Source organism: Arvicola amphibius, chromosome 15 (genome assembly GCF_903992535.2).
Source record: "Arvicola amphibius chromosome 15, mArvAmp1.2, whole genome shotgun sequence".
NCBI lineage: Eukaryota > Metazoa > Chordata > Mammalia > Rodentia > Cricetidae > Arvicola > Arvicola amphibius.
Genome location: NC_052061.1, coordinates 31,949,053 through 31,976,385, shown reverse-complemented (window position 1 = coordinate 31,976,385; position 27,333 = coordinate 31,949,053). Strand labels below are relative to the sequence as shown.

Below are 27,333 nucleotides of genomic sequence, written 5' to 3'. Positions count from 1 at the left end.
AATCCTGCACCCAACACTAAACCTTGAGAGGCACAGAGCAGTCACTCAGAACCTCTGCTTGTGACATTGCTGTGGGCTGGCTTCCTATGTTATGAAACCAAGTAAGAAAAGCTCTAACTTGTTTCTCCGTCTTCAGTTCCTACCTTGTAAATACTAAGCTTGAAAGTGAAGGTAGCTATTATACTGTTGCCTCCTTGGAGGTGGCCCAAGGAATTCCTAACTAAAGTGCTTCTGCCGTTAATGCCAGGGGCATGGAAGCTGCCCCTGCTGGCCTTAGGGTTGGGGACCCAGGTCCAAAGCAGAGAAGCAGCTTCCTAGATCTTACTGAACAGCAGTTCCCCGTGGGTTGCAGTTTCTGGGGTTTTTCTTCCCTTCAAACTGCAAGTGTGTCTATTAGATGCTTAACGTGATGGAATGCCAGCACATCACAGATGCAATTATATTTCAGAACAAGCCTCCTTCTTCTAATCTCTCTGCCATCGCTGATTAATTAGGTACTTTGAACTCTGCCCAACTGTTTGAAAGCTGTGAAAAATACAACCTGCATAGTTAAAATTTCTACACAAGCCTATTTCCTCATTGTGCCTGTATCCCCATCCTTTGAACATAATAAGTATTTATACATGTTTTCTAGTACACGATCTGGCTATTTTCTTATCATGGCTAGAATTCCCTCCACTGCTGGCCAAGAAATACAAGCACACAATGAAAACCTAATAGCAAAACTATGTGAGAAACCAATTGAATAATTTAGACATACTTGCAGCTTGTTACTGCCATGTGACACACCAAAGTTATGTTTTTCCTTTTAAGCCTTGCCTGAATGCCTCAGAAAGGCATCTTGTTAATGGTGTCTCCTTATAGACCTTTTGGAGGATCTTTGTGCTTGTGAGGAGCAGTAGTAGGATAGCTGGCGCAGGATTTAGAATCTCTCTGTGTCTCTCTCCTTCCCCTCTCCCCTCCTCTTCCTCTGTGTGTGTAGCAGTTTCTAACTCAGGTCCTCACGCGTGCACAACCTGCAGTTTACCAGCAGAGCCATCCCCAGCCCCTGCACTGTCTCGTTTTTATCACGTGTAATTATTAGCTGTGTGTATGGCACCATGTTTTATTTTAGTGCAGGGGGTCAAGGAACAGTTTTTAGGGATCAGTCTCTCCTTCCCCTTTATAACGCTTTAGAGATAGCGCTTGGGGCACCAGGCTTGTGTAGCTCACACCTGTCCCCTCTGAGCCATCTCACTGGCCCACATGACACCATGTTTGCAAGTAATTTCTAGTCCTTCTTTTCTGAGATGGAATTGTCTGTGAAAGTGCTGAAAGATCCGGTCTACAAAGGAAGAGACGCAGGCTGAGCACCTCTGAAACTGGCCATGCTGTCTTCTTAGAGTGGACACTAGGTTTGAAGGACTGGGTGGACATGCGGAGGGAAATGAGTGTCTCTCTCCTCATAGCCCTGTGCTGAGACTGTCATACCCATCTCATGGCAGCCCAGGAACTCTGAAGCTCCTTAGCTGAGCCTCATGGTCCTCAGGCCCTAGAAACTGCTCTGGCCCATCTGTCCTTCCTCTGTTGGAAAGTTCCTAAAGATGAGCACACAATATCTTTCCCCAATTTTAGGGAATACTTGCATTTGGCCTTGCCTTTTTTTAAAACATATTCTGTAGACATCTATGCCTTCCCACTCCCTGGTTCCACCCCTGAATTTCAAACCAGATTTTGACCTTTTCCAGAAACAGTTGGCTGTATCAGGACCTCTACCACTGATTTCACCTTCTTCATTGAACATGAGAAAACTAAGCCACCCCTTTCTAAGCCAGCTTGCTCTTAGGGAGTGTGTAATTGAGAGGCACGCAGTTGAAAGGCTACAAGTAGTTATGCAATCCTGGTTCCTATTGACTTCTTCCCCCACCCTCCTAGGTGACAACCTGCCTGATTGCTGTAGCTAAGACCGACAGTGATGTTCAGGTGCGCAGAGCCGCGATCCACGTGGTTGTGCTGCTGCTGCGGGGACTCAGCCAGAAAGCCACTGAGGTAAGCCAGCTTGCCCCCGTGCATCTTCCCTTCCTTGTGTTATTCTGGGACCCAGTCTTCCTTGTACAGGTTCAGCTTCAATGTCTTTCTTAGATTTGAGTTAGGGTTTTCATAGCAAGAAAATGGTATGACTTGCATCTCCAGTAAGAGTCTCTATGATGCATTAGACAGCTACGGGAAAACCACGCACATTTACAGAGGCTGTGAGTCCTGGCAGTCTCAGGGCAGGCTCCACAGTGAGCTAGCTGGAGCGCAGTCACCCTGCTCTGTAGCTTGAGCTCTGGTGGCTTATCTTTCTGACTCACTTCACTGTTCATGCTTAGGGACAGGAGGCTTCATCTAAGAGACTTCCTTTCCAGCTCTGAGTTGTGGCGTAAACTATACTTTCTCCTTCCCTTCAAGTGGGTTTGGTTGGATCTCTCCCCATTGTATGGCTAATACAGGAAGAAAGTTTATGGATCGAAATGTGTGCTGAGAGTGAATGAACTCAAACTAAGTTTCCCTCTTGCTTCTAATGGAACCACCTCCCCATCTGATTTCAGATTAGAGTCTGCATTAATAATTCACTTGCTGGCATTCACAGTCTGATCTGCGGCTCGCACATCAGTATTTAACCAAACCTCCGGGAAGCCATTGTGAGAGAGATTGTTCTGTCACAGAGAGGCTTATTCATGCCGTATTTTACCGTATCAGGTCACTGACACCTGTTTGTACATGTAGGCACTTTAGTTATCCCCTTCCGACCTTGACAAGCCTCGCTGTCTCCATAAATGCCTACTTGTTGTCGTTCAGCCTGGCAGCTGGTTTCCAAACGGCCACTTCCCTGTCTGCCACCCTCGGCTGCTCTTCTTTGCCTTCACATGTGCCTTGCCTAGGGTAAGGTTTGGCTTGCGTGGGCTCATGTGGCATGAACGTGTTCACCTGCAAGTTAGAAAAGCGTGATTGTGGTGGGCTCGTCATGTGAGGATTTGTTTTTATCAAATCACAAGAACTGTGTGTTTCTTAGTAACTTAGCTATAGGAAGACCAATGTTTCTTGGATTATCACGGCTCGTTGTCTCCTAGCAGCAATGTGGCTGCAGTAGGCATGGCCCATAGAACTGATTAAATGGAAAATAAAGAAGGTGAGAGAAAGACAACTGTAGGCATTTTGCATCCTGTGGGGGGACGGACAGTTTTCTAGCATCATCCCCCCAGCCTACTTTGTTTTAGACATTGCTCACCTAACTACCACCCCCCATGGTAAGGTGTCTCCATGCTGCATTTATCCGGCGCATTTCTGCTTGAAACAAAATCAAAGTTTAGTTCGCGAGGACGATGGCAGGAAATGAATGCTGGGGCTGTGACTAACAGTGACACAAAGGAAGTGGGAAGAATGGCCGAGCTGACTCACAGAGCTTTCCCCTGGGAAGAATTGTGCAGCGATGGAGTTCTCACCTAGTCTGTCTGGTGATACGATAGGGACATGTGCACATAACCTGATGGTTCCTAGAATTAAATGAATTGCTGTAGTATACACGCAGCTTTTGTTCAGAACCTGCTTTACAAACGAGAATTAAGAAACTTCTGTACTTTCCATCTTTGTGAAGATCTACAGGGCTGGGCTGTAGATGGTCTAACACTTGCCTGGCACTCAGCACAGGAAAAGCCCTGGGTTCAGTCCTCTGCCACTCAAGAAAATAACTTAGGCTAAGCGTACTGCTGTATATGTATAATCCCAGCATTTAGGAGGCCAGGCGGGTGGATCATGAGCTCAAGGCCAGCCTGGGCTACACAGTGAGATCCTATCTCAAACAACAAAATCTATGATGCTTCTAGTAAACACATCGTGGTCCTTGTGTTGTTCTTGTTGCAGTTTTTTTTCTTTTGGGAATTGGGGTTGAACCTAGAGCTTGCACTGAGCTGGGTCCCGAGTCAGTGTCACAGTTTATGTAATCCTTAACAACTGGAAGGTTGAGTGAGGGAGTACCGGGATTCCATATTAAAATCTTTACCAGTCAAAAATTAGTTAGTAATAAAAGATGATCTAAGAGGTTGGAGAAATGGCTCAGCGGTTGACAGCATATGTTGTTGTTGTTGTTGCTTTTTAAAGATATATATATATATATATATATATATATATATATATATATATCTTTAAATACACACACACACAGACACACACACACACACACACACACACACACAGTGTTCTGCCTGCATGTATGCCTGCACTCCAGAAGAGGACCCAGATCTCATTATAGATGGTTGGGAGCCCCATGTGGTTTTCTGGGAATTGAACTCAGGACCTCTGGAAGAGCAGCCTGTGCTCTTAACCACTGAGCCATCTCTTCAGTTTCAGCATATGTTGTTCTTGCAGAGGGCCCATGTTTAATTCCTAGTACCCCCATATCAGGCAGCTGACAACTGCCTGAAATTCTAGCTTCAGCAGATCTGACATATCTCTTACCTCCTCAGGCACATGCATAGAGATGCACGTGTGCATGCAACTAAATAGATAATAAATAATAAAATATATCTAGGAATATAAGTCACAACTTTTTTGTTTGTTTTTTGAAGATAAGGTATCTCTGTGTATCTTTGGAGCCTGTCCTGGAACTCACTCTGAGGACCATGCTGGCCTCAAACTCACAGATCTGCCTGCCTCTGCCTCCAGAGTGCTGGGACTAAAGACATGTGCCACCATCGCTCAGCCCAAGTTACAACCTTTTAAAGAAAAATCTAAGCTCAGTATGGTGTTGTACCCTTGTAATCCCCAAATTTGAGATCTGGAGGCAGGAGGGTCACAAGTTCAGCTCTGTCTGCTACAGAACAGGTGCTCTTGTTGCACAGATAAAACAAAACAAATCCATAAAACTTTGGACATGGGGTGTAGCTCACTTGTAGACCGCATGCTTAGTAATTAAAGGCACTAAGTTTGACCCCAATATCAGAAGAGGAAAAATTCTTACGAAGTATGAGTAATATTATGCACACATGTACATACGCAATACAAGAGAATACTGTGTGTGTGTGTGTGTATTAGAGAACAATGAAAGCTGAAGCAGGAACTCTAAAAGCTGGGTGTGCTGTTGTGTGCTTGTAATCTCAGCACTCAGGGGTTGGGAGCAGGAGGATCAGGTCACCCTGGCTTTATAACCAAGTTCAAGACTAACATGGGCTCCGGGAGGCCGGTGGGGGGGAGAGTAGGAAAGAAAGAGAAAAGACACGTTCTCAAAGTGCCTCACATCTGTGTGTAGCTAATGAAAGCAGCACTGTTTGCCTCACCAAACAGGAATTAACCCGTGGCCTTGAAGATCTCTGTCACTTTTAAAAAGTGGTGTAAATAGAAAATGCCTCTCCTGTTGTTCACACCTCTGGGCCACACTCACTGAAACTTACAAATTGTGCTTACTCAGTGGGTGAAGGAAGGAAATGGGATGGAGGGATGCCTAACTCCCCCACTGCATCCTTGAGACCAGGTGTGTTAAATCTTGTCACAGTGGTTGTGATTATAACTGGGGCCACTGGAATGAGGAGTGGAGAGAACTGCTCAGCTTACACTGACATTTCTCTTGAGAGCTGTTTTGCCCCCAGGAACAGCTGAAGTGAAAATGCTACTCTGTTGATGAAGTTTTCCTTTCTGTCCTGCTAATCACCATCTCTCCAGCTACAGGTAGCCAAAAGATAGTGCTGGGTTTCATCTGCTGCTTGTGGGTGTGAGGCCCAGGATCTCTGTGGTTACGGCAACTGGCCAGGGAGGTAGGGAGATGGATTGGGAATAAGAGGGAAACCATCACTGCCTCTAATTGATGAGGTAATTTTTAGTTCATTCAAAAGTAGCCACAGTGTTTAGTGGCAGTCAAAACAAAATCTGCACTCACTCTCTTACTGAAGAAAAAAGATCTCTTTTTTTTTTTAATTTAGCTTTAGACCTTATTTGCGTAATATATAGCATGACAGTTAAGAAGCCAGAAGTTACCTTCTTTAAACCCCTATCTACCTCACCCTGACTGAAAAGTAAATTTACTAGGAATAACCAGGAGAGGAGGCATGGCATGTTCAGACCTGTAACTTGTGTTGCTTTCAGAGTTAAGAATAGGCCTCTCAACACAGAAAAATGAGCTAAGCAGCATAATAAAGATGGTGCTGCATAACTACTACCTCTTCCCGGCTTGATCTTTGCCCAGTGACTCACTTATCCTGTGTAGTAGAAGACAGTAACTAAGGAGTAGAAACTGAAGACCGTCCTGTGAAGCTGGCACTCCTTCACAGCAGCCATCCAGCCAGTACAGTGAACTGCTCCCTGAGAGAGGGAGGAGAGCAGGCTGGTTCTTACGAACCAGAGGATTTCTGTTTCCTTGGCTTTCACTGTAGGGACAGATTGAAGAGTTATTTGACAAGGCATGTGATACTGTAGGGACCTTAGAAAAGAAATCTTTATGGCCAACACTAGAAGGTGGAATCTAGTGCTTGTGTTTTAGATTCACCTGGTGCTAGTCTGTCTAGGCCAAGTAGAGACTGTGATGTGACACTTAACACTGACACAGACAGATTTGAGTTAATAAACAGACAGATCAAATGGAAAGTTTCTTGTTGGCAGAAATTTCTGTCCTCAAGCCACTCCCAAGTAACCACTCAGAGACTCAATATTAATTATTATAATTAATATTATATTACTAATATAATAATATTAATTATAAATGATCGACCAATAGCTCAGGCTTTTTACTAATTAACTCTTTTTTCTTTTTCTTTTCTTTTCTTTTTTTTTTTTTTTTTGTTTTTTTGAGACAGGGTTTCTCTGTAGCTTTGGAGCCTGTCCTGGAACTAGTTCTTGTCGACCAGGCTGGCCTTGAACTCACAGAGATCTGCCTGCCTCTGCCTCCCAAGTGCTGGAATTAAAGGCGTGGGCCACCGCCACCACCCAGCTACTAGTTAACTCTTATATTTATGTTAACCCATATTTCTTATCTATGCTTTGCCACGTGGCTTGGTACCATTTCTCAGTCCAGCATGCCCATCTTGCTTCTCTCTGTGTCTGCTGGTGACTCTAGACTCTGCCCTTCTTCCTCCCAGCATTCTCAGTTTGGCTCTTGCACCTAACCTTGTCCTGTTCAACTATTGGCCAGTCGGTTTCTTTATTAAGCCAATTACAACAACATATATTCACATAGTGTAAAGGAATGTTCTACATTTCCCCCTATTTTTCTAATTGAAAGGAAGGTCTTAACTTTAACATAGTAAAATGTAAAATATATACAGGTAAAAATATATTCAATAAAACAATTATTAAGTAAGAATTAGTTAAAATATCTAGTTTATTTGTATTTAGCAAAATTAGAGAAAATATTCTATTATCTATTTTTATCTTTGTGACTCTAAAGTTTTAGACCTAATATACCTTTTATTATTACTAAGGAAAACTTTAACTATGACCATCTAGTTTTCAACTTTGTCCAAGACCCTAGAAAAGTGAAATGTCACCTAACGACAGGGATATCTCACTATCTGGACAGTCATATTAATTTCTTCTGTTACAGTTTGCCCTGGGGAATCCCATGTCCCTGACTCTAGAGTGCTAGGATTATAGGTGGCCCCTATGACTGTCCGAGGATCCAAACTCTGGTATTCATGCTTGCCATATCCTAAGCCATAACTCTAGTCTCTTGAAAACATTATCTTAAAGCAAATAATTGCACTAGTAATGAATAAAAACGGACAACAGTCATGGGTCTAATTGTCCACACTGACAGAACTTTAAGTGACTTCTTTTGGGGGGGGGAGTGGTTCAAGACAGAGTTTCTCTGTAGCTTTGGAGCCTGTCCTGGAACTCACTCTGTAGACCAGGCTGGCCTCAAACTCACAGAGATCCACCTGCCTCTGCCTCCCAAGTGTTGGGATTAAAGGCATGCGCCACCATCGCCCGCCCGGCTTAAGTGACTTCTAAACAATTGCCTAGAGATTCAAAATGTAGCAAAGTCTCATGGCTTCTCTGAGCAAGCTGTCAGAAGGTTGTTGTGTTGGTTTGAATGAGAATGGCCCATAGACTCATATATTTGAGTATTTGGCTCCCATTGCTAGAACTGATGAGGTGTGGCCTTGGAGGAGGTGTCCTAGGAGTGGGCTTTGAGGCATTAAAAGCCCATGTCATTCCCAGTTAACTCTCTCTGCCTTGTGCTTTTGGATCAGATGTAAGCTCTCAGCTACTGCTTCAGCACCATGTTTGCTACCATGGAAACCCTCTGGAATCGTGAGCCCCAAAGTAAATGTTTTATTTTATAAATTGTCTTGATGATAGTGTTTTGTTAGCAATAGAAAAGTCACTAAGACAAGAATGATAACTGTGTATATTGAGACATTTGTCTTATTCTGCTTTGTTTCAAGCCTGACTTAATCTTCTGTCTTTAAGGAGCCAATCAGATCAGGAGCACAATTTTCAAATGTTTGTTCCCACACATTAAAAGCAATGTTTAGCTAGGCACGATGGCATACTACCTTTAATTCCAGCCCTCAGGAGGCAGAGGCAGCAGATCTCTGAGTTCAAAGCCAACCTGGTCTACAGAGTGAGTTTAGGACAGTCAGGGCTACACAGAGAAACCCTGTCTCGAAAACAACGTTTAGTCATCAATTGGTGCCTGTTTTTTCAAGGTCTCATCACCTGCCAGACATGAGATGCATGTGTGGGATTGCAGCTATGATGTCATAGCCCCAGACCCTTGAGCTAAAGAGAGTAAAGTGAGGTCCCCTTCAGTCTTGAAGAGCATGTTTCAGGGGTACATTTGTCCAAGGATCCGAGCTAGGAGGCTGAGAGAACAGGGATAAAGGGTGTCAGGAGTGGAAAGGTGTCAGGCCAAGCACAGACACAACCCAAGCAAAGTTGGCGGATTGAGAAAGGCCAGGCTAGGACAAGCCAGGTGGGGCCAGGCTTCTAGAAGGCTGCTGCTGCTGGCACAGAAAGAGGTCCAGTGAGTATGTGCTGCTCCTCATAGCTTGTATTCTATTCTCACACAATTTCTTAAATCCATATAATTCATATATTATAAAAATTTACTCTTAAAGAATTCATCACTTTTGTATATTTGTAAGGCATGCAGCCATCACTGCCATTCGTTTCCAGAACATTCTCACCTTCACAAGATAAAGCCCCTTGTCTCTGCTGGGCTGCTGTGCAACTGAGACTAACCTTGAATTTCTGGTCCTCCTGCTTCCATTTTCCAAGTGCTAAGGGATTACAGGCATGTACTACCATGCCTGTTTTAGTTAATTAATTAATTAGACAATCTTCCAAACTCAGCTATGTAAAAGTAAAGGATGCTATTGGTAATTTACCAGAATACCGAGGTAAAACTGTGCTTTCCTGGGAAAATCAGAACTATGACTCCAAGATTTATCCAACCGCTTTCTAGCATCAGATCTTGTGTGACCATTGTTACCATATTAGTTCTCTGTGTTCTAGGTAGTGCCACTTAAAACAAAAACAAAAAACACCCTTACTGTCATCTCAGTGGGGTTTCAAGAGGGACATGTGCACTTTACTTTCAAGAGGTGTGAAGGACAGGTATAACTATACTCGGAATTTTGTTTGGATTAAAATAATCAACACCTAGCATAAACTAACCAAAGCAAAGGGACTTTAAATTCTTCTTTTTAAAAAATTTACTTTACATGTGGGGATGTTTTACCTGCATGCATATCTGTGCATTCTGGTACCCACAGAGACCGGAAGGAGGGATCAGATCCCCTGGAAATGGATTAGTTGATTGTGAGCCACCATGTAGATGCTGGGAACCGAACTTGGGTCCTCTGCAAGAGCAGCCGTGTTCTTAACCACCAAGCCATCTCTCCAGCCCTGCAAAGGGACTTTTTAGTCTATTGTGCTCATAAAAGGAGGGCTGAGCCGTCACGAGGTGGGAAACACAGAGATGGTGCCAGGAATCAGACCCAGACTGATTCCTGACTGCACCTTATGTCTGCTCCTCTTACATTTGCTCTTTCTAATGAGGCAATGTCACTGCTGTCCACTGGGACAGCTGTCCAGCACATGGTACTTACAACACCAACACCAGAGTCCTGTTCTGACCCTAAAGGCAAACATTACAGAGGAGAGACTTGATGTTCCAACTAAGAGCGAATGGCCATCCCCAGTTTGCATGGGCTAAGTGGGGCATGGGATAACTGATCTATATAAAATCAGGTTCAGCTTCAACCTCCTGTGAGAGGTCAGTGTTGAGGACATGAGTGGAGTCCCATAGATTCCTCAACAGTGACAAATCTGTATGACATGGATGATGGATTTGAGAAGCAATGGTACAAAGGTTAGGCTCCAGCACCTCACTGCAGTCGCTGAATTAGAAATTCTTAGCCTCTTCTAGTGCTAAAGTAGGTGGCAGTTTGGAAACCCTAACACTGAAAATGTCTCCCTTCCTCCTCCTCCACATCCCCATTGACATGGATCCCCATGTGGAAGACCTGGCTTTGATATCTGAATCCTTCAGTTTCCATAGAAAGCCTTTTCCTCATCCTTCTCATTCTGATCCAGAAGGCCCAAGAAGACTCTCTCAAGAAGTGGAAGAAAACTTAGAGATAATTTACATACCACAAAGATGTCTGTTGGCATAGTAACCTCTTGAGTTGCTCCTTTGAAATAATGTCAAAGTTTGAGAAGTACTGTAGCCAGTGGGGTCCATCCTAGAGATGCAGTTCATGTTGGCCTAGTAAGGAGCCTGAGAAGTCCTGTAGCAAAGATACTAATACTTTCTTAAATTCATTTACTAAGGACTCTTTGCCATCTTAAGTGGCCAAGTAATACTGTTCCATGGAACAACATTTGGGAAGGAAACCAGACATCTCCTTTTATGAATGAAGAAAGTAAGGCTTGTAGACAGACTGTAGTTAATAGTTTTCCAAAGCTAATGCCAGGAAACAGTGGCACTGGTTTCCTGTTGCCTCTGGCAATTGACCTTGGCCAAATGCTAGTGAAAGTCTAGCATCTTCCCCTCTTCCTTGTGTCTAATTCATTTGTCATCAGAAACAAGATTTATCATGTATCCAGGGTTCCTTACGTGACATCATTAAGGTGAGTCAGTATGCAAAAGAAGAACCAGGCCTAGGGTTGAGGAGATGGCTTAGTGGGTAAAAGTGCCTGCTGCTCAGGTGTGAAGACCTATGTTAGAATCCTCAGACCCAAGGCAGACAGATGCTGGTGGCACATGCCTTTAATCCCAGCACTCGGGAGGCAGAGGAACATGAATCTCTGAGTTCACAGCTAGCCTAGTCTACAGAGTGCATTCCAAGACAGTAAGGGCTACACAGAGAAACCCTGGGGGGGGGGGGGGAGGAATAATCCTCAGACACAAAAGCATGACAGATAAGTGTTTAGAATCTCAGTGTTCACAGGCAGATAGGGTCGTGGGTCATCAACCTGCATACTCAGCGAAAAATCAACAGAGACCCTATTCAGCTTTGGGACCTGTTCTGGAACTAGCTCTTGTAGACCAGGCTGGCCTTGAACTCACAGAGATCCTTCCTCTGCCTCCCAAGTGCTGGGGTTAAAGGCATGTGCCACAACCGCCTGACTATGGGCATATTTCTAAGCTAATACAATGACCCAACCTCAATATAGAAAAGAAATAACAGGATAATAATTCATAATAAGACGTGTTTATTCAGTTGCTCTTGCATATAGAGTCACCATGATCTCAGCCCTTTCCTGTCTGGCTCGTCTGGTGGAGGTGGCAGTCTCGGACACTGGGTCTCTCGTTTCCATCAGGTAGACACTCTACTGCAGAGATGGTCAATGTACCCAAAACCTGAAGGACTTTCTGTAAGAAATGTGGCAAGCAAGCATCAACCTCACAAAGTGACCCAGTATAAGAAGGGCAAGGATTCCCTGTACGCCCAAGGAAAATGGCACTACGATCAGAAGCAGAGTGGTTACAGTGGGCAGACAAAAAAAAAAAAAAAAAATTCCAAAAGACGGCCAAAACCACAGAGAAGATCATGCTCAGACTTGAGTGTGTGGAGCCCAACTGCAGGTCCAAGAGGATGCTGGCCGTTAAGAGATGCAAGCATTTTGAACTGGGAGGAGACAAGAAAAGAAGGGGCCAAGTGATCCAATTCTAAAACTTGTGTTTTCTGAGAGGGAAATGCTGAAGCAGTAGGAAAATTACCTGTTAGACAATAAAGTTATTGTTACTGATAACAAAAACAAAACAAAAAAAAAGAATCACCATGAATGGGGTAACTACAAATATAGACTGATCAAGAGGTACCATGAATGACAACATTACATAACCTGATTTTCTAAATTAGTAAACTGTTTTTGGTAGATTTCCAGGAAATCAAAGTATTATCTCTCAATAGGCATGGTAGTTTCCTCCTCAAAAAACTGTGTATGAAAACTACCCAAAACACTTTGACTGAGCCCTTTTTATGGAACAGCGCTGATGTCCAAGTGCTTTTCATGAATTAGACCATTCAGTCTCCATAACCCTCCTGTTTCGGTGTGGCTTCAGATGCCTGTGTAAAGATGTAACCAGGAAGATAGGTTAACTGTTCCCCGGCTCAGAACACAATCTTAGTCTTCCATATTCTTGTCATCTGAAGGACCCAGAAACTGAGTCACCTGGATATTTACTCCACAGATCATGACCAGATAAAGGTTGTTTGGGATCTGGGAAGCCATAGTATTCAAAAGGAATCCAGACCTGGCCACCTCTTCACAGTGCAGTCACTGTCTGCCCAGGAGCATGACAGAAGAGCAGTTGGAGAGTGTTTGAGTTGGCTGAGGGCCCAGGTGCCCTCCAGGACCTGCCAGCAAGTCTTCAGAAAGCAGAGACAGGAAACAGGCTGGGTACCTTTTGCCCTTCCTCATGGCCCACCGTCTCTTGCCAAAAGCCCAGCCCTAGATTTTACATCCAGCAACTTCTCATCACAGGAGTCAGGAAAAATTAGGGAGCAAAAAGAAAACACAGGAGACTAAACCCCTTCCAGGTTGCCAGGCTGGGGAGAATCTTGGAACTTTTCTCCCTCCAAAAGTAATCATGCTGCTGTGAAGGGCATTGGGCAGCAGGTCCAGCCCTCCTCTGGTTCATACTCTGAAAAGGAGTTCTGGCTGAGTGTGCCTCTCTTGGGGTGATATGAGGTGACCCCAGACTGATGGTAGGAAGACTGGGAAGATGGGACAAAGCTGGGAGGAAAGTGGCGGAGGGAGGCAACCCAGGGCTTGTGACCAGTGGTCTCCGGGTTCCCTGTCTGCAGCTACATTTGCAGGCGTCTAGTGCCGATGTCCACAACTCTGCAAAGACAAAAGTGATGAATATTGCCCTGGTAGTTGTTAGTGGGATAATAACTCCTGGTGTTCGTTGCTTCCCTACCCAATGAATCTCTGTAATTTCGAGGCCAGCCTGGTCTACAGAGTGAGTTCCAGGACAGCCAGGGCTACATAGAGAAACCATGTCTCCAAATCAACAACAACAAAAAAGACCAGAGTTAAAGGTCATCTCCAGCTACTTAGTTTGAGACCAGTCTGGGCTACATGATACCATCTCAAAACAAAAAAACAAAAACAACAACAACAACAAAAAAAAAAAAAAACAGGGCTAGTAAGATGGCTCAGTAGGTAAAAGCATTTGCTACCAAGGCTGACAACCTGAGTTTGATCCACCAGACCAATGTAGTAGAAGGAGAGAACCAGCCCCTCCTCAGCTGCTGTTCTCTGGCCTCAACACGTGCACTGTGGCATGTGGCCCCCACACAAAATAAATAAGCAATTCTAAAAAATTTAAAGACAGGGGCTGGTGAGCTGGCTCAGTGGTTAAGAGCACTGGCTGCTCTTCCAGAGGACCTGAGTTCAATTCCCAGCAGCCACATGGTGGCTCACAACCATCTGTAATGAGATCTGGTGCCCTCTTCTGGCCTGCAGACAGAACGCTATACATACTAAATAAATAAATAAGAATATCCCTATGTCCCAGTTCTCTCCCAAATGAATGATTCTTTGAAAACAATTTAAAGACAAGAAAACCATCAAACAGGTGGATTCTGTAGGTTCTAGTCTAGCTCATTGATCATTACCCCACGGTTTGCTCATGGCAGTGTGTTGCTAGTAAATCCACATCCTCTGAGATTCTGTATTTAATATTGTTAATACTTATTAATGGATTATTGTATGTCTCTAAACTCTTTATATCCTAAATCCTCATAGTAACTCTGTGAGATCAGTAGGCTCATAAATTGTATTTCCAGATGAGAAAGTTGCAGTCCAGCACATTTGTGTTTAGATGCTCAGGTCTCACAGCCAGTGAGAGGTAGGGCTGAGATGGCAGCCCACCTGTTCTGAAAGAGGATGGGGAAGCTCAGCCAATCACATCTGGCTAGGGTGTGACCATCTGGGGCCAGGTAGAAAAACCTGGAGATCCAAGTGCGGGTCTCTGCACACAGTGATCGCCCCGCCTGTTTGGACTTCTGACCTCCGGTAGCATGAGTTTCCCAGTTTTCAATTATTAAATTATATCTGTTGTTTTGAGCTGGCCTGTTTATTTAAGCGTACCAGTCGAATACGCCTTCAGAAAGAGTTAAGTAGCTGGGCGTTGGTGGCGCACGCCTTTAATCCCAGCACTCAGGAGGCAGAGACGGGCGGATCTTTGTGAGTTCAAGGCCAGCCTGGTCTACAAGAGCTAGTTCCAGTACAGGCTCCAAAGCTACAGAGAAACCCTGTCTTGAGCCCCCCCCCCAAAAAAAAAAGTTAAGTAGAGTGCACCTGGGGCTGTACCTGAGAGACAGGCGACTGTTTCACATGTGCTGAGACGAAGGTCCTTTCCTTCACCACTGGGCTTTCTTCTGGTCTCCGGTTCCTCTTAGTTAACAGGGATGCATTGCTCGGGATGAGGGTACTGGAGCCTTCCACCTTGTTGAGGCGGGTCTTTATGTTTGTGTCGATTGGGCTTCATACTCTAGACTAACTGGGGGCAAGTTTCTGGCTAATGCTGTTTATGTGAGTGCCGGGTTATAAATGCATGCTCGCGTATCCAGCCTTTGATGTAGGCTCCAGGGATCAAGCTCAGGTTGTTCAGCTTGTACAGCAAGTGCCCTTACCCACTAAGCCATCTCACTGGGCCCGGAAATGCAATCTGAATGTATGTGTCAAAAATTATTCTCCCAGTTCCCTGTTTCTAGAAAAAGAAAACCTTTCTGTTCATCATTAGGAAAATTCCAAGAAATGCAGTAATAGCCTAAGTCACTTTGCCCTTGTCATTGACACTTGGCTGCATCTTGGGCACCTACTTATGACATGTCCTTTTGAAATCATGGCAGATCCCTCACTAAGTCTCCTGTCATTTTTTATGAGATCTTATACTGCCTCCTTCCCATTCTTATTAGATTATTGGGGGAGGGGGTTGCTGGGAGATGCTTGCCACACAAGCATGAGCATCTGAATTAATTTCCCATTACTCACATAAGAGCCAGTGGCAGAAAGAAGCTGACATGCACACACAGGCATACCCACACCCCTTGTTGAGCTTCTTGTAGACACATCATTGTTATTAGATTATCAATTTCCTACAAAATATGAAAAATTTAAAACATTTCAAGTGGTGAGTCCCAGGCTTTTTAACAGTTTTCATGGGGGCACAGAGAGGAGCTAGAGAGAAGACTGCAGGTAAGAGCACTGTTGCTCCTGCTGAGGACCTGAGTTCAGTTCCCAGCACCACATGGTAGATGGACCATCATCAGTAACTTCAGTTCCAGTGGATCTAATGCTCTCTTCTGATTGCCACCAGCACCAGTCATGCATGTGATGCACAGACATTCTTGCAGGCAAAACACTCATAAAATAAAAAACAGACAAGACAAATACAGATTTCTCAGAGAGGCTGGAGTCTTGACTTGCCAAGCATACACAAGGTATGCCATCTAGCACCACTAAAGTAATAGAGGTTTCCCATGTGAGCAGTGAAGTAAGTGTGCAGAGTCATTGGCTCCAGTGGTGCTGTCCCTCAGGGGCAGTGTGGTCGCCTCTGATGAGGGCTTGTGTTACATTCTCCACTGTGTAAACTAGCGGACAGTACAGACCCCAGCTTCACATGGGTATGTCTTCGCCTCTTGTTTTTTCTGGCCTTTTATCCAACTCTGCAGCCTTTTCTTCCCAAGCCATTCCAGCACTGAACTCCACTAAGCAGATGCTCTTAGGACTGCAACCAGCACCTTCTCAACCTAGAAAGGCCTGGCCAGTTCCAGGGACACCAAGGCTGTGTGACCTAAGATTGTGGTGGTTCAGGGTGTCCCAACATAAACTGGCACTTTCTACTCTGGAACGAGCCGTTAGTCCATCAGCTCCTCCTGTGCCCCACTAGCCAGATACCATCCAAATTAGCACATGAAGTAGTGCAGGAGAGGGACCACGACCTCCCTGCAGATCAGATTTTCTAGTAATGCACACATTTAAAGGCAAGGTTTGTGAAGCCAGACTCGGCAGATACAGGTTTGAACTCCAAATTTCTAAACTTCCCTAAACCCCAACCCAGTTCTGCAAACTGGGATTGATGATTGTTGTATCACAAGATTCAAGATAAAACACGTGGGAGCCACTGACTGATGTAGACGCACCAATAAATGGCAGCAGTGCTCTGTGTTCTGCCCAGTGGCTGTCTAGTCCCAAGCCGAATGCTTTCGGCGAATGAAGGAAACAGGACCTCCACACGTGGCAGGTGCCTGCGCAGTGATCCTGGGGTTGGAAACAATAAAGCTTGTCTCCAGATGTGGCAGATGAGTGCTCTTTGAAGGGTGAGTTTGTCATGGCTCTCTCAGATGCTGCCAGTCTCTCCCACAGAAGCAGCAGCAGCCCGCTGTCTCTGCACAGGCTCTGGCCGTTCTCCCTGCCGCCTTTGTTCTATTTCAGTGCCTGTGGAGGTGCAGGAAAGCTGCTGCCTTCCTCATGTTGCTATTTAAAGACACTCAGAAAGATGCTGCCACCACTGCTTCCACCTCTGTGACAGCTGCTGCTCCTCTCCTGCCACAGTGGACTGTCTGGCCTGTGACGCCGAGCCTTGGGTGAAGTGCCTTAGCAAGAGCTAGCCTGGAAGCACACATTAGACCTGGGGAAGTCATGCTGCCTTTTTGTTTGGGACCCCTGAGCCATCACCCCTGCCAGGGCTTACCATCAGCTGCAGCTTTGGTCTGTGTCCCTGCGCTGCCTCACCTGTCTGTGTCGCTACAGCATTTCTGTCACCTGACCAGTTAGTCCCTCCTTGTTCTTCAGAGAAAATCATGCAGATACTCCTGTCTCCTTCCACCCGTCTGCAGTTCACACGTGGGATTCTTTCCCCATTCCACAGTGAGGCATAGTCCAGGAGAAGTCAGGGTGCCATTATCTAGGTCTAACCAAAATACTTTGAAAATAAATGCTTTCTGAACGGCTCAATAACCCCCAGTTACTATAATGGCAGCCTAGGCTTTAGGGAGTCTTCTCTGTCCATCAGGCGCGACATCCCTTAGATGTCAGTACTCCCGCCTTCTCTGCTGGCTTCCCTGTATTCTCAATGCAGTGTCTCAAAGCCTGGCCTTGCTGTCTGAATCACCCCTAATTTCTTTTTCCTAGACCTTCAGGTTTTATCAGTAAAATATCTGGGCCAGGCAGCTGCCTCCATTTGGCTTCCCATTATTATGGAGTGGCTGCCTGCCTCGCAGGCTTGGGATCCAGTTGTATCTGCTGGCCCAGCAAAATTCCCCCCAGTGCCCTCAGCTCCGCACAGCAGCACCGTCAGATGTTGCAGTGACACACGCCACTACCACCTGACCCACACTGACCCCACGGCTGCACTAAAGCTTTGTGCCCAAGGTGCACAGCTTGCTGGAGCTGCTTTGTATTACAATAATCCTGTGTCGTTTCTTACACGCAGTGGAGACTGAATGCATTCGATGAAATGTAAAGCTCCTTTCCTTCTAAACCTCCTTGTCCCTCTTTCTTTTCTTCCTTTTAAACATTTTAATGGTGATTTAGACAGAAGTTGCTCTTTGTGAGTTAATATTGGCTACAGTCTTTCAAATTTCATATCTGCTTTTTGGATTTGTTGTTGTTGTTTGGTTAGTTGGGTTGTTTGTTTGTTTTTGAGTCACAGTTTCTCTGTGAAATCCTGGCAGCCCTGGAACTTGCTCTGTAGACCCAGGCTGGCCTCAAACTCACAAAGATTGGCCTGCCCCTGCCTCCCAAGTGCTGGGATTAAAGTCATGGGCCACCACCATCCAGTTTATATATGCTTTATACCAATTTATATATGCTTTATACTATTAACTATGGCCGGTAAGACGGCTCCACAAGTAAAAGCATTCGCTAAGGTAGAATGGTGCCCTGAGTTTAATCCCCAGAACCCTCTTAAAAGTGGAGAGAACCAATCCACAAAGTTTATTGTCTGACCACTCTGCACATACATCCACATCATTTACATACAATAATAAATAAATAAGCTGGGCATGGCAGCATACACCTTTAATCTTAGTACTAGTGGCTGGATCTCTGCGAGTTTGAGGCCAGCAGAAGCAATAGCCAGAGTTACATAATAGAGATACCCTAACTCAGAAAAAGAAAGCAATAATAATTATTAATAAATAAATGAAATTTAGGGTCTAGAGAGAGATGGCTCAGTAGTTAAGAGCACATACTACTCATGCAGAGGAGCAGTTCAGTTCTCGGCACCCACATTAGACAGCTTACAACTGTCTGTAACTCCAGCTTCACGGGGTCTCGAACCTCTGGCCTTGGCAGCAGACACTTAACTCTCATGCACATACCTACACACACATATAATTAAAAGTAAAATGAGTATATTTTTAAATTTAAGGGAGTAAGGTAACATTAGGACAGCTCAGAGAGTAAAGGCACATAAAAGCACTTGCCACTAAACCTGACATTGTGAGTTCAATCCCTGGACCCTACATGGTCGAAAAAGAGAACCTCTTTAATGGCATATGCACACCTGCATGCATAATACATGCCAAATAAGTGTATATAAAAGAGAATGTGTAGCCAACCAGTGGTCGCTCACACCTTTAATCCCAGCACATGGGAGGCAGAGGCAGGTGGATCTCTGTGAGTTCAAGACCAGCCTGCAGTCTGATCTACAGAGCGAATTCTAGGACAGCCAGGGCTACAAAGAGAAACCCTGTCTCAAAAAAAAAAAAAAAATTAACATGTATGTGTGACACACATAAAACCATATCCATTAACTGTACCATACTTCAGGGTGTCTTGAGTGGTCACCCTCTAGTTCTAGTCTCCGAGTGAAGCCTTAGCAGGAAATAAGTAAATACTCTTTAGTTACAAAAAGCAAACACCACCCCTTTCCTTTCCTGCCTGCTTATATTTGGGTCTGCTGTCTTCAGAGCTGTCTTTGCCCTCGTTTCCTTAGCCCCTGATGGCAAGCCAGGCTTTCTCCATGTGGTGTAATCAGGATATTTCTCTTTCTATCATCTTGCTTAGGACAGCAAAATAGTCTCACATGCATCCCCTGCTGGAGCCTGCATCAGCCGAGGGGCAGCAGTGGATGTGCTCTCTGACGCCCACAGGAACTACAGTGGCGAGTGATTGGCAGAATCACACTCCAGAGTCAGGGCCATCGAGTCTGTTCTGTCCCTTAGCCGTGGGCCCTGGGAAAATTAGAGATGATATTAGTGACTTTCCTTTTATTATGATTTTTTTATTACTTATTTAGTGTGGGAAGCCATGACTCGCATATGGAGGATAGGGAACAATTTTATGGGACTTGTTTCTCTCCCTCCACCATGTAGGTCGCAGGGGTCAGACTCAGATTTCCAGGCTCAGCAGTGGCGTTACTTGCTGAGCCATCTCATCTCCACTACTCCTTTTTAAAAGTATTTTTAGGAGCCTAGAGCACTGGCTCCCCTTCCAGAGGACCCAAGTTCAATTCCCATCACCCACATGGCCACTCACAAGCCTCTGAAATGCCAGTTCCAGAGATTCTAGCTTCTGAGGGCGCGGCCCACATGTGGTGTGCAGACATTCATGAGACAAAATACCCATACAGATACCCATACAAATAAAGTAAGGCATAGACACATTAAAATAAAATCATATTTACAGATTGTGTGTGTATGTATAAATTTTGCTGGCACACACCTTTAATCCCAACACTGGGGAGGTAGAGGCAAGCACATCTCAAAGAGTTCAAGACCAGCCCGAACTAAATAGCAAATTCTATGCTACCAGGGCTGCATAGTGAGACCCTGTCTCAAAAAACAAAACAAACAAAAATGTGTATGTGTATGTGCACACATGCATGTTTGTCTGTCTGTCTGCCCTACTGAGCACCCTTACTAATGTATCTTGTATTAGAAAGGTAGTTTGGCTAGAGATGGCTTTTTTCCTGTAGTTTCCAAATACTCTGAATTGTGGTCATGTGGCTTTTATAACCAAATAAACATACTTCAGATATAAAAAGAATACCTGCCATTTATTTCTCCTTTGGATCTGAACTCGAAGACACAGCTTTGCAGGACTGTCCTGAGCTTCCGAAAGGAGTCCCTGGCTGTTTTCTGCTTTTTCTATTGACAGTGCACCTGCGTGCCCAAGGCAGTCTGCTCACGCTGTTCTTTTCAGTGAGCTTGCTTCTCAGCCACACTAACCCCTGTCACTGAAACTCTGAAGGTGGTCTACGGGAGGGGTAGGAAATGGCTGTGTGGTTCAGTCCCCACTGTCTTGTGGTGAGGCACCCGAACTCCAGCCCCTTCCAATAGTTTTCACACAAGGACTCTGAGTGCTTCTTTAAGCTATCCCTGACCTAGGGCTGGGCTGGGGATATGTGCAGCTCGTTGGTAGAGGACATGTTTAGCATTAGGCACAATGCCTGGGTGAAATCTCCAACACCAAAAAATAAACTCCCCCAAGCCACAGATAGCTTCTCTAAAAGTAAAATGCTGCTGCCAGCCGCCTGCTGCTCAGGCCCTCCTGAGTGACAGGAAGTACCTTCCTGAGGGGCATGCACCTCTGCCCCCCTTCCTCTCCTGAGTGACAGGAAGTACCTTCCTGAGGGGCACGCACCTCTGCCCCGCTTCCTCTCCATGGAGCTTTGGGGCTTGACTGGGGTGTGTGCGCGCGTACACGTGTAGGTGGCAGGTGTGTGGAGGTCTTAATGAGAGGGATCCTCCACAGGATCGCTCGCACCCTGCACCTCACAGGCTCCCGTGAATAACTTTACCTTTGAACTCTCCTTGCATTCAGCCCCTGATCCTTTAGGATTTGGTGACAATCCTTGGCTGGCAGGAAGCTTTGATCCTTGGGGAGTCCAGAGGAAGTCCTGTGATGTGTGGGATTGGAGAGAAGCTGCACAAGGGTGGGTTGCTAAGGTGGACCCATTAATTAAGAAGGAGGCTTTGCCTAACACTCACTTCCCTAAAAAAGCTGGGCGCCCGATAGCAGGAGCTCAGCCTCTGCAAGGATACAGTGTGTTTGCACAAGCAGTTCTGGTATCTAAGGACATAGCAGTGTTGGGGAAATTCCTACCCACACCCCAGGAAAGCACAGTGCCTCAGAACTTCCCCTTTTAAAGAGGTAAAGCTGTCTTCTTTGAATGGTAGGTGGCTGTAGGAGAAAGAAATCTCTGAGGGCTTGGGGTGTAGCTCAGATGGCAGAGCGTTTGCCCAGCTCTGGGTCCAATCCCTGTACAGCTGAAAAGAGACAAGGGTGCACATGCCTGTACTCTCAACCTCTGGGAGAAAGCAGCAGAAGAGTTCAGAATCATCCTTGACTACAGAGAGAGCTGGAGGCCAGGGACAGCAAGATGGCTCAGTGGGTAAAGGTGCTTGCTGCCAAGCCTGATGACCCAAGTTCAATCCCTACCTACATAGTATAAGGAGAGAAGTGACTCCCACCCTCACACATGTGTTAGTCAAGGCACATGTACAGTCACATACATTTATACATACCAAATAATTAAATAAATAGAACTTTTATAATAAATATGAATATAATTTTTAAACTATTTTTGCTTAGAAACTACTTTATTTCATATGGCCAGATGGTAAGGGGACTTACTCATGCACCCCAAAGCCATTCCTTGGTTCCCCAGTAAGTGTCACAGTGAAGCCCCCTTCAGCAGCAGGGTGCTGTTCCTCCTCTCCCACCCACCTGCAAAGGCAGATGACTTCCTTTGATCCCGATAATCAAGCTCACTGTTTACTACGCAGAGACCTCACTGTGCCATGTGTGCCTGCCTCCCCCATGGGATTTGGCTGCCAGAGGAACGGGTTCGTGGATTAGTCATTACATTAGAACCGGTATACTGCCTGGGTGCCGTGCAGGCCCTTCATAACGATGACTGAACGAATGACCGTGAAGCAGAGCCTTGCAGAGACAGGAGAGTGTGAATAGTGCCTGGTTAGGACTGTGCCTGCCATATTCCCGTGTGTCATATGCTCCTTGAGAAAATCCAGGACATGCCTCACAGCACCTGCTGAGCTCGGCTCACAGGGCTCATGGAGCAACACTTAGAAAGGAACAGATGTGGCAGGACTGACTATTTAAAACCTGCATCCCCTGCCGGGCCGTGGTGGTGCATGTCTTTAATCCCAGCACTCGGGAGGCAGAGGCAGGCGGATCTCTGAGTTCGAGGCCAGCCTGGTCTACAAGAGCTAGTTCCAGGACAGGCTCTAGAAACTACAGAGAAACCCTGTCTCGAAAAAACCAAAAAAAATAAATAAAACAAAATAAAAAATAAAATCTGCATCCCCGTGCAAAGTCAAAATACAAGACCCCAGGTAAAGAAGGGGTAAGGGTAGAGAGATGGCTCCGCAGTTGCATGCTTACTGTCCTTGCAAGGACCTGGGTTCAATTCCTAGCACCTACACAGCAGCTCACAACTGTCTATAACTCCAGTTCCAGATTGCACATGATACACAGACATCCATGCAAGCAAAGCACTCATACACATAAAATAAATACATCTTTAAAAATCTGATATATTTATTTAATGTATACGAGTGTTCTATTTGCATGTATACCTGAATGACAGAAGAGAGCATCAAATCTCAATGTAGATGGTTGTGAGTCACCATGTGGGTGCTGGGAATTGAACTCAAGAACTCTGGAAGAGCAGCCAGCGCTCTTAACTGCTGAGCCATCTCTCCAGCCCCAAATAAATACATATTTTAAAACATTTTTTAAAAGAGGACAGAAGTACCATTAATAATAGTAAAATACAGTTTTCCCCTTTCTCTTCCAGAATCTTACTTGTCTTGTCCTGGTGTTTACTGATTGCCACTGAGGTTGCTCTAAAGAGAAAAACTGAAGTGTGAAATAATTGCATGCTTTTCATAGCTCATCTTTACCCTGTGCAATGTCAATCTTAAATGCAAATAGAAGAGTGTTTACCTCATGTGCAGAATCACCCAGATTACACACGGTGTAGCCCACAGCTTGCACATCCATTGAGAAAGGGAGGGAACTGCACAAGTGAGCACAGCCACTTCCCTTTTTGATTCCTGCCCCTGCTCTCAGCACTGTGTCCCTCCTTCAGGCTGACCGGAAGGAGCAAGGATGATAGATTGTTATGCTTCCTTCTATGTCACTGATTTTAGTGTAAATGTTTGGCTAAAACAGAAACATGAATGAGTAAGAAAGGATGTTAGGTAGGGTTTCCTGACCATCTGTCTTTCTTAGAAAGCCTTTACCTTCTTTGTGTGGTGGGAACAGGTCCTAGTTAGAATGGAAAGCTGGAACCCTCCAGGCTGTCAGCACCTTCCTTTGTTCAGTTGTAAGAGTGATAGACACCGTGGCCTGCTTCTGGCTTCCAGGGTTGCTCATCTCCCTTCACCATAGTCTGTGTCAGAGGGTTGTCTTCCTGGGCCATAGTGACCACAGGCAGAAATGCACTTGTGAGATGCAGCGTGCATCTCCTCTGCTCGTGATCCTGCTCCATTGTCGCACTGGCTGTCATTTACGAGATATAGAGCCAATAAAAATTATTTCAATAATAGGTCATTACAGCAGGCAGCACAGGCCTTGGGGGACTAGACTGGCTGTGTGGCACTGTTTGGATAGATGTTCTTAGAATTAAGAAGCTGGTCAGGAGTGGCATGTGTGCTTTCATTACCCATGAATGTGTTCCATCATCTGCCAGATGCCAATCATTTTATGAAGTACTGGGCCACACTAGAGGAAGAAGGCAAGACGTGGCCTGGGCATTAGTAGTATTTGCGATCTAATAAGGAAAATATTTTTAATTATATAACACCAATCCCCAACATAAATGAAAAAAACAACATCACAACAAATAAATGATAATTGTGATAGGGACTACAGACAGAATTCAAGGAGAGTTAGACTTAGCTTGGTGGGCATTCCAGAGCAAAGCTCTTGGACGTGGTATCTTGTGGGCGTGTGTAGGATAAAGAGGATGTGGAGTAGCCTCCCAGCATAAAGGAACAGCATGTGCAAAGGTGTGGATCAGGGAAGAAGCTCTGCTTAGGAAGAAAGATCTAGAACCAGAGCTCAGGCAGCCAGAGGGAGGCCGGGTGTGGGAAGGGCGAGCCGGGGCTTTTTAGGGTGACCCTGTTCTCTGCCTTGCCCCATTCTTCCCCAGTGCCCATTCTGACCAAGAACCTCACAAGGTGGAAGAATCCTAATTTCCCATAGCAATCCCAAGACACATGATACAGCACCTCAAACCCACAGAGATCTGCTAGCTTCTGTCTGCTCAGTGCCAGGATTAAAGACTTTTTTTTGTAACATGCTGCCCAGCCTTAAAAAATTTTTAAACTATTCCAGGTGGTGTTGGCACACGTGTTTAATCCCAGCACTCAGGAAGCAGAGGCAGGTGAATTTCTGTGAGTTTGAAGCTAGCCTGATCTACAGAGCGAGTTCCAGGTCAGAGAAACTCTGTCTCGAAAAACCAAAAATAAAATAAAATATTTTTTTTAAAAAAACTAGATCCAAACATACCTGTAACCTTCAAAAGAATGAGGCACAGGAATCTTAAGTTTAAGGCCAGTCTGTCTCAGAAAAACAAAACCAGGAGATGGTTCAGTGGGCAAAAACGCTTTCCACCAAGGGGACCATGAGATAGTTGAGTGGGTAAAGGTGCTTGCTACCAAGCCTTCTGACTTCAGTTCTGCCCTCAGGATCCACATGGTCGAAGGAAAGAACTGAACTGACTTACATGTGTGCTTGATAGGGCCTGAGAAAAATGTGGGCAGCCAGCTGCTCTAGAAGCATCTGTACCCAGGCAGTCTTACTGTCTTTGTCCTGAGGCCTCTGTGAGCCTTTGACTGGAGGATCCAGGCGCCATACCAGGGCCTGGAAATCATGAGGAGCAGCCTAAAGTCCACAGTGAAGTGTCGCGGGTAGGGGACACAAAGGAACCTTCTGTGGGACAAGGGCCACAGCCAGCTCTCCCTTCTCCAGATTGGAAGGTCCCTGCATTATCTTCACAAGGACGCCTGAGATTGCTTCCCAGCAGAGGCACTTATGACCTGTCTCTCTATCCAGGTGCTGAGCGATGTCCTCAAGGATCTCTATCACCTGCTCAAGCATGTGGTGCGTCTGGAACCCGACGATGTGGCCAAGCTACATGCCCGACTTGCCCTGGAAGAGCTGGATGAGATCATGAGGAACTTCCTGTTCCCTCCCCAGAAGCTGGAGAAGAAGATCGTGGTCCTGCCATAGTCCTGGTTCCTAGGACTTGGAAGACTGGGAGGGACCAAGCAGCCAAAGCAGTGGCCACACACCTCCCAGCAGATGGCTCCACCGCCTTGGTGCTGGAAATATGGCAGGCTTTAAGGTAGCTCTATGGTGCTGGGCACTTGGTGTTCAGGGCTACCTTTCTAGAGCATCCATTTAGGCTCCTGCATCTGGCCCAGAGCATGTGCAGTTAGAAGGGAAAGGATGAATTCCATCTAATCTGCACATTTTCATTGTCCTGTGCTATTTAGAGGAGATGCGTATGTGACTATGGACCATTTTCTTGCAGCTGGAGAGGCTGCCTGCACAGGTCCTATCTTGATATTCTTTCATGGTGAGATGATTCTGCCTGTGATAATGAGGAGCAGGCAGTTTGGCTGTTAGAGAGTCATGTGGGTATGCAGCTGTGGTAAGGGGAAGGAAACATTACTTAAACATACGAAAAGGAATAAAATTACCTTGTTGGAATAATCAGCCAGGCTGACTCTGGTCGTTGAGCTGATTGACGCTCGCAGAAAGAAAAGAGTAAGCACTGTTTGTCCTCTGGGGCCATTTTCTTTTGCTCCCTCTGCTCCTTTTTTGTTTTGTTTTGTTTTGTTTTTCGAGACAAGGTTTTCCTGTGTAGCTCTGGCTGTCCTAGAACTCGCTGTAGACCAAGTTAGCCTTGAACTCAGAGATCCACCTGCCTCTGCCTCCTAAGTGCCTCCTAAGTGATTAAAGGCAGGCACCAACTGCCTGGCTCCTCTGCTCATTTGCAGGGTGAAAACTGAGACAATGGAATAGACTTTCTCAGAAAAGGCAGACAGAAAATGTGTTACATATGGGTGGCCTGCCACCAGCTCATTGAAACAATTTCAGATATAACACTGTGGTTGCTGATTCATTTATTTATATATTCTGGTGTTTTCATTGCACAGAAAGAATAGGGGGGGGGAGGAAGGAAGGAAGGAAGGAAGGAAAGAAAGAAAAGAGATTGAAGACTGGGGAGATACCTCAGTCCCTAAAGTATTTGCTATGCAGGCGTTAGACCTCAGCTCAGTCCCCCAGCATCCAAGTGAAAAGGCTGCTTGTGGCAGCACATGCCTATAATCCAGCTCTGGGAGGAGAGACAGGCACATCAATGAGGCTCACTGGCCAGCCAGCATAACCTGCTGTGTGAGCTCTAAGCCAAGGAGAGACCCTCCCCCCCAAAAAAAAGAGCCAAGTACTCAAGAGGCAGGGAGGCAGGTGGGGCAGGTGGATCTCTCTAAGTTCGAGGTCCACCTGGTCTACAAGTTCCAGGAAAGCCAGGGGCACACAAAGAAACCCTGTCATGAAAAAAGCCAAGCAGTGCCTTCTGAGAAACAGCACCCAAGCTTGTCATCTGGTCCACACACATACACAGTATACATGTACCTCACCAACATGAACATACACACATGAAAAGAAACTGGCTGGCTGCCTCAGATAAGCCCACTCTGTTGCCCACACCTTGACACATCTAATTGGGAGTTTCCTGGTCCTCAGCATCACAGGGCTAAGCATGGAACTTTGTCACAAGACTTTCTCCCCACTTTCTGCTCTAAAGGAAGCAGAACCCAACTCTGATGATGTGCTGACACACACGTGCTCCTGCCTGTTAGCAACAAGCCAGGT

General features: G+C 45.6%; 1 protein-coding gene across 4 annotated transcripts in view; it reads left to right on the top strand.

Moving 5' to 3' along the window:
* The window catches only part of Tango6 (transport and golgi organization 6 homolog), a 166,055-nt gene extending 139,883 nt beyond the window's left edge, over positions 1-26,172 (top strand). For all 4 annotated transcript variants that reach the window (XM_038313299.1, XM_038313297.1, XM_038313300.1 and 1 more), the window contains 2 exons: positions 1,915-2,028; positions 25,507-26,172. In XM_038313299.1, coding sequence (XP_038169227.1) covers positions 1,915-2,028; positions 25,507-25,683 — 291 coding nt within the window. In that variant the 3' untranslated portion in view covers positions 25,684-26,172. The remainder of the gene's footprint in view (positions 1-1,914; positions 2,029-25,506) is intronic.
* The last annotated feature ends 1,161 nt before the right edge of the window (positions 26,173-27,333 follow it).